This window comes from Amphiura filiformis, chromosome 6, assembly GCF_039555335.1.
Source record: "Amphiura filiformis chromosome 6, Afil_fr2py, whole genome shotgun sequence".
Lineage (NCBI taxonomy): Eukaryota > Metazoa > Echinodermata > Ophiuroidea > Amphilepidida > Amphiuridae > Amphiura > Amphiura filiformis.
Window position 1 is genome coordinate 69,789,447 of NC_092633.1, and position 19,802 is coordinate 69,809,248.

The window sequence follows — 19,802 nt, forward strand, 5'->3', positions numbered from 1 at the left end:
TCTCAAAGCCCTTCCCAAATTCTTAACCTACAGTTTGATCAGCGGATTAATATCAATATAATTTCTATCGAGAATTGTCTTGTGACAACTCGTCAGAACATTTGTCCCCGGGCATTTGTCACAAATTATCAGTGACTATTTTATTTAACACACACAATATAGACCAGACAGGTAAACTATATAATTCTCAATGTGGATCTATTTTTCGGCGTAGTGGTAAAAACATATCCCGCCGATTACGAGCTGATCAAAGTATAATGTGGAATACGATGATTTTTTTTACTTCGACTCAATTTATCTGTGGTACGAGTTTTTTTGCCAAAAATAGACTATTAAACTTTCATCTCCCAAGGAGCCTGGTTTCATTGTAGTCAAGATGAAAAATTATATTGAGATTATCCAATTGGCAATTTTCAAGTCTCACCAAGTCAGACGTGAGATCGTTGTGCGTTGCATTTGAAAAACAATAAATAAAACAGAAAAAAATGAAGTTTACTCGCGAAAAGCGGGCGGATTTATTAATGCGCGCGGGGAATAAGCCAAATCGGCATTAGAAGTTTGCAATGCATTGTGGGACAGTTTTTGCATTTTTAGGACACTTTGTCCTTTGACCTATCAGAAATATTGGTTTTTGTGCATACAAAAATAATTTTAAAAAGTTTTACTAGAATAAAAACAAATCAAACAAATATATTTGTTGTATAAATTAATTATATAAATATTTTTAATGATAACATTTTTACAATAATAGATAAATAAATAATAATTAGAGAAATTTCCCCGATATGTCAGAGGTCAGAGTGTCCTAAAAGTGCTCTCAAAAACCGGAAGTCACAATGGCGATTGGGCTTATTGTGACAAACTATTAAATGAAGATAGCCTAATCAAACAATGTACTACAGCAGTTTAATATATCGATGTGCATAATTCTTCTGCAACATACTTATTGTAGGTGCAACAGGAAAAGACAAAAGCAACATAATTATGAGTATTCGTCATGTAACATTCACAAGATAGCGTTTTGTAAACTAGTAAACCGTTGCTGCCAGTAAACTGTTGTTTATCTTATTAAAATTGATCATACCGTCAAACAGACATAACTGTAATACTGAATGTTTGGGTTCAAATAGATATTAGGGTCATGAACCATAAAAAATGTATATTCACATGCCCACTGCAAAGACTAATAATTAGAAGCTTAGGCACAGGCAATTACGACACCTTTAATGTTTGGATTTAGACTAAAGGTTGGTTCAGACTTCCACCGCACTGCGTTGCGGTGAATTGTGCCCGCCGGAGTAATACGATGCCCGTATTTTAGTCTGTTCCCAAACTTCAGCATTGCGATATCGCATAAATAAATGTTAAATTCATTTTAACAGGATATTGCCTATGCAGTGCGTTGCGATGATGAATTGCGGCAGAATATTATGATCGATATATCGGTAACGCATCGCAGATGCAGTGAAGTATGAACGAACCTTAACTCTAATAATTCTCGTCCACTTCAGCTACTCTTGTCATCCGATTTATTCCGGAAGTTGAGAGTACTGCGATTTCTGTTGGTTTTGTACATTGTTTACAAATGGTTGAGGTGCAACGGCCAATAATGCAACAAGACCCAATGTGAGAAATGATACCGTGTAACTTCCAGTCTCATCATAGATCCATCCTGCGGACAGGTAATAAAATGAAAGAGACGTTGGTAAATAATGTTATGTGTTGTGTTAGTGATTAGTATTCAAATTATTTGTTGAAATTGTGCTGATTTGCGGGAACCGTAAAGGAAAGTTAGCTGATATGCCAAAATAGGCAATTTTATTCGACCGCGTGAATTGGAAGACACAATTTTTTTTGGGGGGAGGGTGGTCAAACCGTCTTTATAACATGTCGGGTTATATGAAGTTCATGAAAACATTTTAAAGCATTTTATATGCAAAACACTACATTAACATTTTTAAAAGGTTGTCCAAATTTTATTGTAAAATGTCTTAATTTTTTTATCCTCTTAACGTAACAAAATAAGCATTCGCTTTCATACCCTTCTTTTGATCACCTATTGATACATATGTCCGAGATTAAGCGACACAACGCTTATAATTGGTGCAGTAACAATCCGACGTTCGCGTTGAAGTAAAACTGAGCAAGAAATCCATTCGATATAATTATTTATAATACTAGTGCACCTGCGGCTGTGAGAGCCCTGATGCTGTGAGAGCACTTATTGGGGTATGGGCGCTTATTGGGGTATGGGCGCTTATTGGGGTATGGGCACTTATTGGGGTGTGGGCACTTATTGGCGTATGGGCGCTTATAGAATTCATTGGCAGCAAGTTTGGGCCCGATCGGACATCGAAGTTTGAAATGTACAAATCATTTGCAGCAATGCATTCTGGGTAGACATTACAGTGCATTTCAAATTTGGCAGATAGCCAAAAGCTGAATGACACCCGCTTGGGCAGCTTGAAACTTGTTGTAGATTGTCTACTGGATTCTTTTTATCCACTTGCTGCTTTGTATCCACGTGGGGTATTTTCCCCCATTTGACCTTTGACCTTGACCTCCGATGACCTTGAAAACCACATGGCCAACATGATTTTCCCGATACCTATCTATATGCGAAATTTCAGCGCGATCCTCCTATCAAGGATTCTACCCACCAAGTTTGGGCCCGATCGGACAAAGTTTGAAATTTTGACCTTTGACCTTGACCTCCGATGACCTTCAAAAGCACATGGCCAACATGCTTTTCCCAATACCTATCTATATCCCAAATTTCAGCACGATGCGTCGAAGTGCGGCGAAACGCATAGCCGGACAGACAGACAGACAGATAGATAGATAGACAGATAGACAGATAGAGACCGCTTATTATTTTATTAGTATAGATGTGCAGTTGGCGTTAAAGTTGAAATCTTCGCAAACTGTCTAGTATTAATAATAGATAACTTGTAATTTTACATTGCATGAAGAAATATTAAAACTATTGTTCTTAGATTGATGTATTTTCGTGCATAATTTACTGCTCACTGTAGATTTTCGGGTTCACTTCGGGAGACCTTCATGACGTAGTGGTTTCAATGGATAATCTAAAATCCTATAGACGTTGAAGTTTGTGTTTTGAATTGCATTTCGCAAACTCTCTATTGCTATTAGTAGAGATGACCAGCACAACAGGTCACTCATTTGGACATCTTTTGTGTTTACCATGCAGCTGGGCTCGTTGGATTCGCTGAACTGACCAATGGCTCTAGGTTGAGTGCACACACAGTGCATCCAGTATTATAATTATCAGGCTGTTTGTCAAAATGTTTTGAAAAAGTCCCAATATGCACCCCTAAGTATCAATCAATATAATAACTTGGCTAATCAGCTGACAGGAAGTCCCCCGAGTTTAAGATTTCAACTACACCATAATTTTTCGTCCACAGTTAGGGGTGGTGCAATAATTATGTGTACCCCCGGGGGGGTGAATTCTCAAAATGGTCTGCTAAAATCGCTTGCCCCCCCTCTGGCCGTGCCAAAAATCTTTGCCCCCCTTTCGATGTGCCAAAAACCTTTGCCCCCCTTTTGATGTGCCAAAAATCTTTGCCCCCCCTTACACATGCAAGATTTTGGGGAACCTGAATTTAAAACCTTAAATTGTCTTATCATATAGTGCGAGCGCAGCGAGCAGGAAATTTTGCATATTTGAACGTGTTCCTAACGTTTTCCGAAGCCAACATAGAGGGGAATATAGAAACGGTGCCCAAAATATCTGTGCCAAAATTGCTTGCCCCCCCTTTCGACCTGCCAAAATCGCTTGACCCCCCCTTTTGACCTGCCAAAAATGCTTGCCCCCCCTTTTGGCCTGCCAAAAATCTTTGCCCCCCTATAATTCACCCCGGGGTACACATAATTATTGCACCACCCCTTAGCTAAAGCAGTAGACTTCGGTTGTATATATAAATGCGCTTTTATAAATGCGCACGTGACCAGATGGCCAGCGCCATATTTGCATTACATCACTGTCAATCACTGAAATGGCGACCATTGAAGGAGTGGCTACAGTTGTGACCTTGTTTCGTGACTAGCACTGGCAAGGAACATTGGCTGGAGGTTCGATGCTATAAATTTGCAAGGATAAATCATGGATATCAAAAGATCATGATTATTGCACAGCACCCCATGTATAAACATAACTAATGTTTATTTATTTATTTATTTATTTATTTATTTATTTATTTATTTATTTATTTATTTATTTATTTTTTTTTATTTTTTATTTATTTATTTTTTTATTTATTTATTTATTTATGCGACGAAAAACGAAAACCCTGTTCTATTTTGAACAAATTGGGTAACAAATTTTTCCTGTACAAATGAATGCCGACCCCAAATTTCGGAAATTTCAGGACAATTTTTTTTGTATTTTCTCAAATTGAAATTTATTTACAGATTTTTGTGATTTTTTTGGGTTATTTAAAATTTAAAAAAAAATACCAACCGACCGACCGACCCTACTTGAAAGGTCCGTTCGCCCGTAGAACAGGGTTTCTCTCTTTCTCGCCTTACTTATAATTTTATAAATACTATTTGTCCCCCCCTTCCCCCAAAACCACACTCCCCCCTTTTACACTCATAAATTAATTGTTTTTTGCTAACTTTCCCCTTCCGTGTAAAGTAAAATTTTATAAGCCGGTTGAATCAAACTGAACAAAATTGACGTATACAATTACAACATAACATGACACTAATGTGTATGACGAGATCTAACTTACTAGCTGAATAAACCTCAAACCATGCATAACATACGTGATTGTACGTCATATTGTCATATAACGTATGAGCGTGATGTATAACATACGAGTCTTCCTCAACATCTTCCAGCCGGGATGATTAGATCATGTACAGTCATCTACGTGTTTATACTCTAAATTGTACGTCAAAGGGTGACAAAGGGCGTACAGATTACCGATTTAGCATGGGGGACACAAAAGGTGCTTAAAAACACATTTTGAATTTGTTTTTGTCCATTTGCGAGCGAATGAGTAAGTTAGAATTGAGGAGGTCGGGCGGGGACATCTAGCTTAATAGTTTGAGAGGGTCATTATACCGAAAAGGGCTAAAGTTATAGTTTCCTCAATTTACGTTATAATTAGAGTTAAAATTAGGGTCAGAGTTATGTTAATTGGCGGCGCTACGGGGGGGGGGGATACTTATCTTGACTCCCAAATAAATAAATCTATGACCCCTTCCTTCCGAAGAAAATGACAGCCCCCTAAGTTCCCTACGTGCAAACATTGTCAAATAACATCATCGACACCCAGTTCTGACCTTAATGCCAGTAAGAATCACATTTCGTCATCAATATGGCCAATTGCCACGCCCATTTAGCACGGAAATAATGAAATATAACTTTTTAAATCAGCTATATCTAGCTTTTCCGTCATAATTTTTTTTTTCCGTAATGGAAAATCCAAATAAAGAGTTTATGTTTCGGGTCAAATTATTTTGCCCTTTGCAATCAATGCCACTATTTTGCAAAGCCAATTTTCCTTGTAACCTGTCATTTTCGCCTATACTTTTGCGTGTGGAATTTGTGCACATCCGGGTATCTTACATCGTTGAACACGGTATGGCGACTTGTAGATGTCACGTGCGCATTTATAAATGCGCATTTATATATATACCCGAAGTCCACTGTAAAGTGAAATCTACAGGTTATTTGTATAAAAGTGTGATTTTACTGTACATTTTCTCCAAATTCCAAGATATTAGGTGAGTAAACTTTTTGTATACTATACTATACTATACTATACTGCGCCAATAAAGTATCCTTACACTTGAAAAAAATTCTCTAAACTGAACAATATTGGGGTTAATTAGTTTTTTAATAGATGCACTATCTAATCCTGCACATTATGACACCACATTGAATCCAATGTGACCTCAAGAAGTAAAGTTACAAGCAATTGAATAGACGAAGGTCCAGTTTTAAAAGTGAAAAACTGGCCTATACAAGGCTCAAAAAGATTCCAACAAGCGAAGCAAAGAGACAACACAGTTTTTTCAATGAAGCGTTATTTAAAGCAGTCTTTATTTCAGTTTTTGCTTCTCTGTACTTTTCATAACTATCATTTTATTTGTCAGTTCTTTTGTTTCAGTTTTCTTTTGTTCCCTTTGGTTTAAATTAAAGCCAAACGCATAAATTAGCAATTCACCACTCTCAAACCAGATGTCTAGTCTGTGGTGTTTTGAATAGGCCTGTTTATCACTTTTAAAACTGGACCTTCGTCTAATCAAATGCTTGTAACTTTGCTTCTTGAAGTCACATTGGATTCAATGTGGTGTCATAATGTGCAGGATTATATAGTGCATCTATTAAAAAAACAAATTTACCCCAATATGGTTCAGTTTGGAAATTGTGATTATTTTTCCAAGTGTAAGGACACTGTATTGGCGCAGTATATATATATAACTATATATATACTTGGAATTTAGAGAAAATTTGCTGTAAAATCAAATTTTGATGCAGATATACTGTAGATTTTACTTCAGCTAGCGGTCATTAACAGTCACATACCGTAAATCCCCGTCTACAAGCATATAGTGTGCTTCTGATGAAAGCTACATTAATCCAGTCGCCATTATGGAGTTTGAGCAAATAAATTACCGATCCAAGCATAAATTATACAAACAAGTATTATTTTAAGACCGATCTATTGTATTGGTATATGAACGCTTGCTTCGAATTAATTAAGCTTTTATAAAAAAAACCCACTATATATGCTTGTAGACGGGGTTTTACGGTAATTCATATGTCTAACATTCCGTGAGAAACTGAGCGCATGGATGAGTCTCATGTGTAAAAAATATGTCTTACAAACCTGATGAATCTATTCACCAAATGTTGACAACTTGTTATTTAAGTAAAAAAACATGTAATTAAAGGAAGGTGACCTGATATATTTAAATTCTTTAAAACTTACGTATAACATAAAATGTCATCCCTTTCAAGCACTCATGCAAAAAGAAAATGTAATGTTTTTTGTAAATGTGACTAATTCCTAATGGAATTACCGACATTTATACAGTGTGATATTGGTAGTCTACAGTGTTTTTATTAATGATAATCATCATGATCATGCAATATATTGATTTCAAGTGAAAGGCCCTATTTATCTTGAAATTAGAAGTTCAACTCAGTGTATTTCCCAAGATATCATCAAACAACTGCCGAATTAGTCAGAAGTATGGGTTACCATAGTTTTGAATGATTCAGCAGTTTTTTGATGACTCCTTAGTAAATACACAGATTTGGAACGCCAAATTTCAATATATGTTTATGAGAAAAATATGAGCTTTCTTCTGATTCCAAAATCAGCAGTTTGATGAAGTAAAGTGGGGGATGAGATTTTCAAGCAGGTTACCCACCTATAAGTTGATCTGTAATAACGTTGATTTGTAGTGACGATTTTTATGCAAGGTTTCCGAATTTTGCACTTTTTTGGACTTTTGGAATGCAAAATTCGGAAACCTCGCACAAAAAATCGTCACTACAAATCAACTTTATTACATGTTTTGTGACTTAAATAACAAGTTGTCAAAATTTCTGCGTCCTGCTTCCTCCCTAATAATGATCACACGTTGGACGGGATTGGTACTTTATAATATTTGATATAATTTGTGTCGCTATTAATCAATCTATTCACGATAATTTACTTTTATATAAATGAGCAATACCAACCTGATAAAAATCCACTGGTTACTGATCCAATACTATACGCAACAAGCATCCATGTACATACATCATTTATTTTGTCCTCTTCTATGTTTTCCTTTGCTATTTGATATGAAGCTAGCGTTGCTGGTCCTCGTGCAAACCCAAAAGTAAATGAAGCAACAACTAGGCCATTGTAACTTTTAAGTAATGACAAAAATGAATGTCCCACTAATGACAAACAAACAACCAATGTTGTCATGTAGAGTATATGTTCATTTAATAGTTTCTTCTTAAGCAATGGAAATGTTGCATTGCCGAGAAGGTTGCCAATGCCACCAATTGCAGATAGAGACGCGGCACGGTAAGGTGATATACCGATGTCAATGGCATTAGGTACAAGATATATCATCCATCCTACAAAAGCGTAAGCACTACCCAAGTTGTAAACTATTCTTTTTAATACGATTGGATTAAGTAACAGTTCCAAGTCAACAAAATAAGCTATGGTCCTAGAAAGTTGCTGATGGGCTGGGTTTTTCTCAGTGTTTAAACTTAGAGGAAAAGCAGTCTCATCATCAGGTACATGGTGAGATGTAGACTTTAACAATAAACCAGATATGACGGAATGGAAGTTGAGAGCACCAAGTAATAGCAGAGCACCTCGCCATCCATAGACATCGTTAAGGAACTGTGTCAGAAATGGCATGACGACGATACCAATAGAGATGCCTGATCTGGCAATGGCATTGGCCAACCCGTAATGCTGATCAAAATACTTCGCTAATTCACCTGCTAGGATTGCCTCCGCACCAATTATGAAAGCTGAAACAAATAAAAGTCTATTCTGTTAGAAAATCGCACATTATTGGCTTAAAACAATCCTGTAACGATACGTTTTTGTCAGGAAGAGAACATAATTTGCGACTGGTAATGGGGAAAGAGAGATATATTGCAGGAATATTGTTCTTTTAATTTGGTTACACTTTGCCCCTCCCACCTTTGTTTCATAACCACTAAGGTTATAGAACATTTTTGGTTTGGCTACAAAAGTATTTAATCATATTCGTAATTGCTCAAGTTATATTCTTTACGAAATTGTTACACAATTGTATGCGGTTCTGGTTTTCATTGTGATAGATATGCTAACATAACCTAGTGGTTCAGCCGAAAGTCGTGCATTGGAGACATATGGCATTTACATGCATCTGTAATTTATATACTGACATGATATACATTTGCTACATGTATTTGAATGGGGATTCAACCTCGTCAATACTGCTGTTTTCTTCGGTTTTTGCAAAGCTTGTAATAAATTGAACATGTACACATGCAATGCACTAGTTTTCGAGAGGGAGCTATAGGGCCTACACATTATTTTTCAGGTGTTGTATAATTATTACTGGTAGGCCTATGTATGGTCTTTACACACAAATAAATATCCATCTGAAACATAGGTGAGCTCCCCCTTAATTCTCACATCAACTGAGCAAATGTCAGTTCCTTCTGGCTCCGTCAGTATCCCGAACTAAAAAAAGTTGAAAGTCAACATTTTTATGGAAATGTTAGCTTCACAATTGTACATTTTTGCTCAGAAAGGTATTTTTCACTGCCGATGATACCCAATACTCCCATACTGAATGACACCAATTTACACTAAATTGCCCTCTTCGAAACAAATCCCCCACCCACGGGGGTAGCCATACAAAAACATTCTTTTCTGGATTTTTAAAATTGTGTGCATTTACTAACCTGATATTATCAAACAAATTAACAGTACGGGCACCGATGTTGCAAAAGATGCGAATATAAATCCCATAGAAGCGAAAAAGTTGAAAACGGTCACTGTGATACGTGTCGAAAAACGTGTAGGCCTAATCAGGGCTCCTCCCAGCAGACCTATAATATATCAAAAGTAACAAGAAGTATCTCAAGTTCGGTAGTTACGAATGTATGTATTTCGCTTGCCGCAGTATGGAATCGCGCGCGAAAAGTTACCTTCGTTCATCGGTTTATCATACTACGCTCCATATTCCCAAAACTCAGGGTTCAACAGGTGACAGGGCCTTTTCGTTATTGGACCTCGGCTGTGGAACATGCTCCCTCTCTCCATCAGAGAAGCTGTTTCTCTTATTGTTTTCCAAAAACTGTTAAAAACACAACTTTTTATGTAACTGTAATTTTAATCATCATTCATTATGTATTTTTGTTTGTTTCTATTCCAGCCTTGGCTGAAGACCTTTCATTGGATTATGCGCGGTATAAATTGTATATGTATATGGTCAATTCCAGCCAAAGGGACAAAATTCTCACTGGGGCCATTTTAAAACTGTTTTCCTTTTCAATTCTAGAACTATCAAATGAGAAGATCATATCTTGTGTGAATCATCAGGTGGAAGTGCCACCGGATTGAAAAATAACTTTTCTTGCTAAACCAAATAGGGTGTTAAATGCGCATATGCATGTTACCCACGAATTTAAGCCTTTTTCTCCTGTTGTACGCAATAAAATTTCATTTTCTTTTAATAATATCTTTCAATAGTTTACTTGTGACCCATATAAACATCTCAAAAAGGTAACTAGCCCCCCCCCCCCTTAAATAATGACCATTATTCAAAAACGGGTTATTGTATTACAAATCTGTAAAATGCGTTGGAAGCAGAATTTATTTCTGCATATTATGACACCTAATTTGCAGCAATTGACTAAATATTGACGTCACAGCATACATATTTTAAATCAATGTAACCCAAGATTTGAAAGTTGCAGTAAATTGTATTGATTTTGTATTCAGTGTAATGGAAGGAAATTGTGCAATGATATCTGAGTTGTATTGTAAAAATTTGTATGTAAGTGGAACTTTCAAAGCTGGACCACACTACATTAAATTGACCGGTGTTTTATTGTTTTCTGGGCTGTCGTATCAAATGAGGTGTCGAAATGCGCATTTTACAGATTTGTAATACAATAACCCCCTTTTGAATAATGGCCATTATTTTTAAATAACCCCTTAAAAGGGGGTTAGTTACTTTTTTTTTGAGATGTTTACATTAGAAATCGGTGAAGACTTCGAACGTAAAATAGAATTTTATTACATATATCTACAAAGAAATATTTTGGTTATTATACATTTTAAGAAAGAACCAAGTACAGGTAAGATTGTGTCAATTCGTCTAGCTCTTTCCAAAGTGGCTGGCATTTAACATTACTGCAGTAGTTCGAAAGATTAGAATAAATGCTTTATAGAAATATAAAGTTAGATTTTGTATATCGTCGCAGGATGAGGACCTCGGATGGATTCGTGGGGTAACAGTGTCTACAAATTAGCAAATTCCTATTAATTTTTAAATAAAAATAAAGATTACTTTTCTGTATTACAATAAGTCAGGCTACAATGGCACTAAAATGAATTTTAATCAAAATACAAACTACATGGAATATTTAGAATTGGTCATTATGGCATTTTGGGTGTAGAATATTTGAGAATAACGAAGTTGCCAAATTCAAATAGACATAGCAAACAGTTTTATATTATTATTTTAAGTAAAATCATTTCATATTTTCATGCAGCAATATTCTATAGAGACCAGAATTCGGGTACTCAACTGCTATGTCGGTCCTGTATTAATGTATGGAAGTGAAGCATAGTCAATAACAACAGACATTAAAAGAAGATTGGAAAGCTGTGAGATGTGGTTCCTTAGAAGAATGATGAAGATCCCGTGGACTGATAATGACGATGTCCTAAGTAGAGCAAATGTGAACAGGAAGCTGTTACGTGAAATCAGAGTTAAGCAGCTCAAATTCCTTGGTCGGGGAGCACGTGTGGCCGAGTGGATAAGGCGCCCGACTCATAATCCATAGGTTGCGAGTTCGAGCCCCGCTCATGCCAACGTGTTGTGTCCTTGGGCAAGGCACTTTATCCTCATTTCCTAATGGGGATGGGGTTGGGTTGGATCGGATGTATGTATAGTTGTTTGTTTCAATGTTGCAATATTGGCGCTGATTAAGCTGCTGCCTGCAAATTGCATTGTGTCTGTTTAGGTGTGTTTAATGCTCAATTCTAGCAATTTGACCTGCAGGTCACCATTAGAGTTTGAAATAAAACCTTCCTTTTTATATCCTCCGAAAGGATGGTTTCGAGAACCTAGTGTTGACAGGAAGGATAAAAGGCACAAGGAGCAGAGGCAGGAAGAGAGTGATGTGGTTATCAAATCTGAAAGACTAGCGTAAAAAAGGGGAGCTGAACATAAAGCGACAGAGCTTCTGGAGATGGCATATAACAGAGAAGTGTGGCGTGACATGATCGCCAACGTCCTAGGATATGGTTCCTATGAACTAAAACACTATCAAGACATTGTTAACTATAATTTAAGTAGGAATTCGTGGGTAACCAAAATGTTCGTGGGTAACACATATTTGAAGGTATGTATTGGTAAGCGGCAAAATAGAAAATATGACAGAAGGTTATGGCAAGTATATTGCACAATAGAATAGAAAAACCTGGTTTTTCGTAGATAAACCTGGTTTTTCAATCGAAAAACCTGGTTTTTCGATCGAGAAACCTGGTTTTTCGGTGAGAAACCAGGTTTTTCGGCCGAGAAACTTGGTTTTTCACTGATAAACCTGGTTTTTCAAACGAAAAACCAGGTTTTTTGAATTCGATTGTCATAGTTTTTCGAAAAACCTGGTTTCTCGGTCGATAAACCAGGTTTATCAACAAAAACTATGACAATCGATTTGAAAAACCAAGTTTATCGGCGAAAAACCAGGTTTCTCGGTCGATAAACCTGGTTTTTCAAAAACTATGACAATCGAATTCGAAAAACCTGGTTTTTCGATTGAAAAACCAGGTTTATCAAAAAAAACTATGACAATCGATTTGAAAAACCAAGTTTATCGGCGAAAAACCAGGTTTCTCGGTCGATAAACCTGGTTTTTCAAAACTATGACAATCGAATTCGAAAAACCTGGTTTTCGATTGAAAACCAGGTTTATTAAAAAACTATGACAATCGATTTGAAAACCAAGTTTATCGACGAAAACCAGGTTTCTCGGTCGATAAACCTGGTTTTTCAAAAACTACGACAATCGAATTCGAAAAACCAGGTTTCTCGGTCGATAAACCTGGTTTTTCAAAAACTATGACAATCGAATTCGAAAAACCAGGTTTATCAAAAAACTACATTGTATGACAATCGAATGCTCCTCGAAAAACCGGAATTTCCAAACCATTAGTAATGGCGACACACTTCATGGCGCGCGGGCATGGTGTGATCAACGAGGTAGAAAGGATAGAGCGCCCTGCTCGTCGAATCTGTGAAGCCGGTGCTGTATAGATACACAAACAGGCGCGTAGCCATCATTGTCAGTCCGAGGGGGCAAACGTCTTTATCGTCCCTAAAACGTCGTTATCGTCCCTATTCTTTTTTATCGCAATATCGCGTGTGCGTAGCACGCGAGTCTATTTGTTTTGTTAAATAACGAGCGCGCGTAGCGCGTGAGCCGAAATGTTTGGGTTAAATCTCCCTTCTCTCCCTTTTTCTTCTCCCTCCCTCTTTCTTTCTTTCCCTTTCCTCCTCTTCCTCTCCTTTCCCTTCTCTTTCCTTTTTCCTTCCCTTTTCTTCCCTCTCCTTCTCCTTCCTTCTCTTTCTCCCTCTCCTTCCCTTCTTTTCTCTTTTCTCTTCTTTTTCCGTCCCCATTTTATAAAGGCAAGCACGCCTGAATCTGGTATTTCATCGCTCCTGCCGATTTGGTAAAGGTGCTCTTTTACCCCTTGAAGATCATCCATACTGCAGTTACTGTCCGTTTTCCTATACACAATACACAGTGCTCTTTCCCATTGACGCGTGACCTTTACAAATAGCCCTACGTTAACAGTATGGGGATATGACTAGTTAACGTCGCTGTGTGAAAAATAACCGGCCAATATTAAAAGTACTCTTCTAAAGTTCTAGAAAATATAGTTTTTAACATGTCCTAAATTTTTAGCTAATTTAGATGTTTGGAAATATTCGTACTTTGGTGTTTTAGTTAATGTTATAGGTAATAGTACATTGCCTAGTTAACGTCGCTGTGTGAAAAATAACCGGCCAATATTAAAAGTACTCTTCTAAAATTCTAGACAATATAGTTTTGTAACATGTCCTAAATTTTTAGCAAATTTAGATGTTTGGAAATACTCGTACTTTGGTGTTTTAGGAAGGATATGTAAACGACAGATAACACCAAAAATATGAAGAAATTATTTCTAAACCGTGTTAAGTCAAAAATCATTATGTTGCTCATTTTCAAGAATGCTGGTTTACAAAAAGCACGACATTGTCTGATTTCGTGAACAAAGCCACACATAACATTGTTTCCTTTCGTTTCCTTTATAATCGGTTACCCAACTGAAGCTATGAATACCATCTTTATTGCGATATCGCACATGAAAACAGTCACTTGTGCACAACCAGAGAAGATCCGATTTAATCAGTTGAGCTGTTTCAATGAGTGTTATCTTGGTTTAATAGCTTTTAATGGGGTTAAGTCCTGCAAAGGTCGAGATGAATTCTACTGTAGACATGACTGCATCATGTTCCACATCCATCCTACCAATATCATGTTAAAAACCTGTAAGCACATCATGATTTATCACTAAATGGCGGACGAAAAATTGCTGAAAAATTGCTGGCATGGAGTGTACAGTACCAGGGGGAATCGATGCGTGTACGAAGTTGTGGTACTCGACAGTTTGTTTTCAAGCTCCTTATAGACCTATGTAGCGTACAAACCACAATAAATTAGCAAATCCACTCGGCTTCATAAGCGTCTGTTGTTTTTATATTCCCCGTCTCTGAAATCAATGACGTAATCAAAATCTACTCAATATTCATATTTTCGAACGTTGTTTGCTCGAGTCCAGGCCCTGTTCCAGTCCTCAATACAACACAGTGAAGCGGCCGTGCGTGAGTACCGGTATTCGAGGCCTGGAGGATCTAGCCTAAGTGCAATCGGGGAGTGCAAGCGTATAGTATTCGATTGTCATAGGTTTTTTTTGATAAACCAGGTTAATCAAAAACTATGACAATCGAATTCGAAAAACCTGGTTTTTCGATTGAAAAACCAGGTTTTTCAAAAAACTATGACAATCGAATTGAAAAACCAAGTTTATCGGCGAAAAACCAGGTTTCTCGGTCGATAAACATGGTTTTTCAAAAACTATGACAATCGAATTTGAAAAACCTGGTTTTCGATTGAAAAACCAGGTTTATCAAAAAAAACTATGACAATCGAATTGAAAAACCAAGTTTATCAGGGAAAAACCAGGTTTCTCGGTCGATAAACTTGGTTTATCAAAAACTATGACAATCAATTCAAATTCGAAAAACCAGGTTTATCAAAAAAACTATGACAATCGAATTGAAAAACCAAGTTTATCGGCGAAAAACCAGGTTTCTCGGTCGATAAACCTGGATTTTCAAAAACTATGACAATCGAATTCGAAAAACCTGGTTTTTGATTGAAAACCAGGTTTATCAATAAAAACTATGACAATCGAATTGAAAAACCAAGTTTATCAGTGAAAAACCAGGTTTCTCGGCCGATAAACCTGGTTTCTCAAAAACTATGACAATCAAATTCGAAAAACCTGGTTTTTCGATTGAAAAACCAGGTTTATCAAATCGAAAAACCAAGTTTATCGATTGGATTGTCATAGTTTTTGATAAACCTGGTTTATCAGCCGAAAAACCAAGTTTATCAAAAAACTCTTACAATCGAATTGATAAACCTGGTTTTTTCGATTTGAAAACCTGGTTTTCGATCGAAAACCAGGTTTTCGATTGAAAACCAGGTTTATCGACGAAAACAAGGTTTTTCTGTTCTATTGTGCAATATACTTGCCATAGAAGGTTGGAAATCATCATGTGGTTATTCCTCCATTGTGTTTCAATGATTCCCGTTTCTCTAACCAATTGCATTCACCCAAAAATGGTAATTTAGGATAATCAATCAAAACCTCACGACACAGCTTCAGTATACCTCTTCAAGAGGACGCTATTAAACAGGACTATTTTGGAACCTATTTCGCATGTTTTTTTAAGAGTAAATCCTTGGATTCGTGGGTAAAGCCGAATCGTGGGTAAAGCTATAAGTACTATAGTACCGTTTGGGGTTTGCGTTTCTTAGATGCATAAACTGTAAGTACTGTAAAAATTATAGCATACTCATGGCTTGAATATGCGCCGATTTAGATTTAAAATAAATATTCTCCTTGTTTTGCAAGGTTAGTATCTATTCGGGATTCGTGGGTATCAAAAGTTTAAACCGTCGTAGATTTTGGGGTTTGCGTTTCTTAGATGCATAAACTGTAAGTACTGTAAAAATTATAGCATACTCATGGCTTGAATATGCGCCGATTTAGATTTTAATATTCTCCTTGTTTTGCAAGGTTAGCATCTATTCGGGATTCGTGGGTATCAAAAGTTTAAACCGTCGTTGATTTTTTTTAAAACGGTGAACGTATTTATACGATTTACAATTTTAAGCGCTTGTCAAACTAAATTCAGTGTCCGAGGTTATGGCAATTATATTTGCTGGACTCGTGGATAACATTTGATACGTGGGTAACGTCAAATTTGATTTTGTGGAATTTTATTGGTAAAATGTATCTCCGAATTATAGTACGAAACTTCGTTTCATGATATAGTCGTTTATGGCATATTCTCTTAACATTTTTCAGAACGATCATTTTATTTTTGATACGCGGGTAACAAATTATTAGCATGTTTTTGAGCTTACAAAAAGGCTTTATTGGGACGATGTGCGCGCGTAGCGAGCAAAATGTTTGTATTTTACACTATTTTGCCAAATTTTGATGAAAAGGAAAAAACTCTTCATCACTGTTTATTGTGACATTGTGCGCAAAAATATTGTATTTTACTACACTTTTTTGGCCCATGATCAGAGTGAATTTTAGAAAAATGAAAACGGAATAGAACACAGGGGTCACAAATTGGCAGAAATGATTCTTCAGACTCTCTGAACATTTTGCTATGATTTGTCAATTTGAAACATCTGTCCTACAAACCGTTCAATATAGCACTTTTGACTACACTATACTTTTGACTGACTTCTGATTATTTTTTAATTGACCAGGAACAATCCCAGTATATATAGACAAGTATATCATGTTAAGGTTTGGCAATTTTTGTGCACATTTTTTATAATTAAATTTCCAATATTGTCATGGTGTCCACCTTTATTTATGTCAAATTTGTCAATTAGTTTCAACATTCAGATTCAACAATTGGCTTCATATGATGTACATACTACTTGAAATAAGAGAAATATTGGGTTGGGGTGTGTGTGTATGGGGGTGGAGGTGACATTTGTTGGGTGCGTATGTTCAAACAAACCGTTACCATGGTTACAGACGTGATATCAAATAGTTACATTGTGTTCCCCACACACGTTTAAGTGTTAAACGGTAAAACCGGGAGATCATTCCATAATAACTTCACGCAAACGAGAAACACTAACCAGGGCCAGATGTTACAACATCAGTTAAATGAGACCAGCAATGAATTTAAAGGGGTATTTCGTGATCCTAGCATCCTCTTTTTATGCCCTTTTCAATAGATATTCACGAAAAAAAACTTATTACCAAAATATCAGTTGATTCTGAATTGCGTTTACGAGTTATGCATACGACGTAATTATGTGTATTACAATGCTCCATAGGCCATAGAAGGAAATACAAATTTGACGATATAATTTGCTAAACGAATTTATCTGCCAGATATTTTTGTACGTAGACATTATGTAGCTAGATGTTTCTAGTGGTATGAAACTCTCAACATTTTTGAGAAAAGTGGGGGGGGGGGGGGGGGGGGGCTGTGGATCACAAAATGCCATTTGGGCATTTTATGCGCTATTCCGCAGAGGAATGGAATCAAAGGGAATACGATTCATCGTCCGTATGTATAAACAACCTTTGCTTGTATTCTCTTGTATGAAAAGAAAAGATACAAATTGCGTGATACAGAGATCGACTTTGACTGACCATTGATTTTAATTATATAGTAGATTGATTTACTTACTCGCAACGCCGCCAAAACCAGGTACCAACGATATTGTCAACCCAATGATCCATGTTTCGGTAGCAAACTGTTGCCTTAAGATTGGAAGCAACACACCGAGAGCTTTGATGAGTCCCGTTGACATGAAATATGTCACAGAAGCCCTGAGACACACAAACCATGCGCTTACTTTTCCAATCTCAACTGCAGCCATGGTACATCAACATCGAGTAATCCTATAGGATACAAAGTGAATTAATTAGTAACGCTAACTATTGGCAATGATGCAGATAATCTGACATTGCAGGTCCACATTGTCGGCCTGCGCATCGCCCCAGGGGGCACTCAACTTTGGAGGTGACGCGTATGTAGGGCTGTTAAGACCCCCTTTTCAGCGTCGCTGTCACCCAAAGACCCCATATTTTTTTACGAACACATGCTCTGTCACCCGAAGACCCCCTATTTTTTCATTTGATCTGTCACCCAAAGACCCTTACTTGGTCAATTTTAACAGCAACTTTCATTTATCACTGATTTTGTCACTTATTTTGAAAAAAATTTGAAGCCATTTAGAACTAGAAATCACGATTTTCGAATGCTGGCTTCTGACTTGTGCCCTGTAATACTCATGATGTGCCTGGCTTCAAAGCCAGCTTGATCCAATGTGGCCACATTTGTTGCACGAAGACAATGGTTCGTGTAAATTTGCGATGTTTTAGCTTCAATTGATATATTCCTCATCTTATTATACAGTGTGTTTTTGCCCATCGGCGCGTTGTCATACCAAACATTGTCATGATTGTCCTTCAATTGACATGCCTCTTTCGGTCGTTGCCAAAAGGCGTTGCAACCAGGATTAAGATGGCTTATATATCTTTCAAATGCTTGCACAGGACAATTCTCTGGAAACTGTGGCGTTTCATACATGAGACCAGCGTGACTTTTTTCATCATCAACACGGTGATTTTTTGTCAGGCGATCTCTGATGCGTGTAACATAACGACGGTTGTTAGCATCCACTTTGACTTGGAACTCGTCTTTCTCCATCTCTCGCAGATTCTCACGGCCACGCTGACTCATAAAAAGCATGATGTCAATGAAGACTTTATTCAGGAGACCTCTTGGTGTGTTCTGATTCAAGGCATCACTTGCTCTGATTTTCTGCATATCTTGCGGCTCAATTGGTTGCTTGTGATTGACGGCAGCTTTCCCTTCGTCTTTAAGCTTAACAACCATGGCAGCAAACATCTCATTTGCATCTTTAAATGCACTGTCATTCACAATGTCAAATTTCCTGAGCTTGGAAAAATGCTTCTGAAGCCCATACCTGATGGTTTGCATTGACTTCTTTGCATTAAAGTCTCCTTTCTGAGTACGAATCTCCGCGTAAAACTGCCGTAAAAAGATGCACAAGTCCTCTTCTTTGAGCTGCTCAATTTCTGTAATATCATTCCCTTTGCTTGCACAGTACGAATAAAAAGTTACAACAGCTTTCTCGACGATTTTCTTCGTTTGTTTAGCATCTTTTCCATCCAAAATGTTTTGCAAATCCACTTCTGACAGCACTGCAAACCTTTCTGCAGCCGGCACCGCCATTGTCACTGTTAACACCGACAAATTTGTATTTTTTATTTCTGTTGTTGTCGTCTGATCCCTCCGCCTTAACTCAACTACCCATTTCAAAGCTCCAAATGTAGCGTAATGGCAATTTTGAACTTTGCACGTGGGCCTTATTGGGGGATGATATGAGGTGTGGTAGTAGGGTGCGGGAGTACATTTGGGATAGCACATTTTTCCCCGCGTACGCGTAATCGCACAGGCGCGGGGAAGTAGTGAAAATACCGTACTCGGACGCAGGCGTTATTAACCAATAAGATGTCTGGATTACCTAATAAATATTTATGAGGTATAGTAAAATAATATATACAACTAGATTTCGCGGTTCTCGGGTCGGGCGCTTCTCGTGATAGGGCTATTTCTAATTACCCAAACCCGTTACCCATATACCTGCCCTGACTTTTTAAACTACTATCAAA

The 19,802-nt window shown here is 37.2% G+C and overlaps 2 protein-coding genes across 2 annotated transcripts; both read right to left on the reverse strand.

Moving 5' to 3' along the window:
• Positions 1-1,529: 1,529 nt before the first annotated feature.
• Positions 1,530-17,980, reverse strand: LOC140154727 (monocarboxylate transporter 12-like). The gene is made up of 3 exons (XM_072177294.1): positions 17,788-17,980; positions 7,730-8,527; positions 1,530-1,672 (listed from the first exon to the last, which is right to left on the reverse strand). Exons 1-3 carry the CDS (start codon positions 17,978-17,980, stop codon positions 1,530-1,532), a joined length of 1,134 nt encoding a protein of 377 aa, XP_072033395.1.
• Positions 17,981-18,348: 368 nt separating this feature from the next.
• LOC140154728 (uncharacterized) lies at positions 18,349-19,362 on the reverse strand. Its single transcript, XM_072177295.1, has one exon. The coding sequence runs from the start codon at positions 19,360-19,362 to the stop codon at positions 18,349-18,351; it is 1,014 nt and encodes a 337-aa protein (XP_072033396.1).
• Positions 19,363-19,802: the final 440 nt, after the last annotated feature.

Excerpts from the sequence above, each read along its gene's own strand:
- LOC140154727 (XM_072177294.1), bottom strand. The coding sequence starts at position 17,980 with ATGGCTGCAGTTGAGATTGGAAAAGTAAGCGCATGGTTTGTGTGTCTC. Across the intron at positions 8,528-17,787 it reads TGGTTTTGGCGGCGTTGCGA|CTTTCATAATTGGTGCGGAG; the intron begins GTAAGTAAATCA and ends TATTTGTTTCAG. Across the intron at positions 1,673-7,729 it reads AACCAGTGGATTTTTATCAG|GATGGATCTATGATGAGACT; the intron begins GTTGGTATTGCT and ends ACCTGTCCGCAG.
- LOC140154728 (XM_072177295.1), bottom strand. The coding sequence starts at position 19,362 with ATGGCGGTGCCGGCTGCAGAAAGGTTTGCAGTGCTGTCAGAAGTGGAT.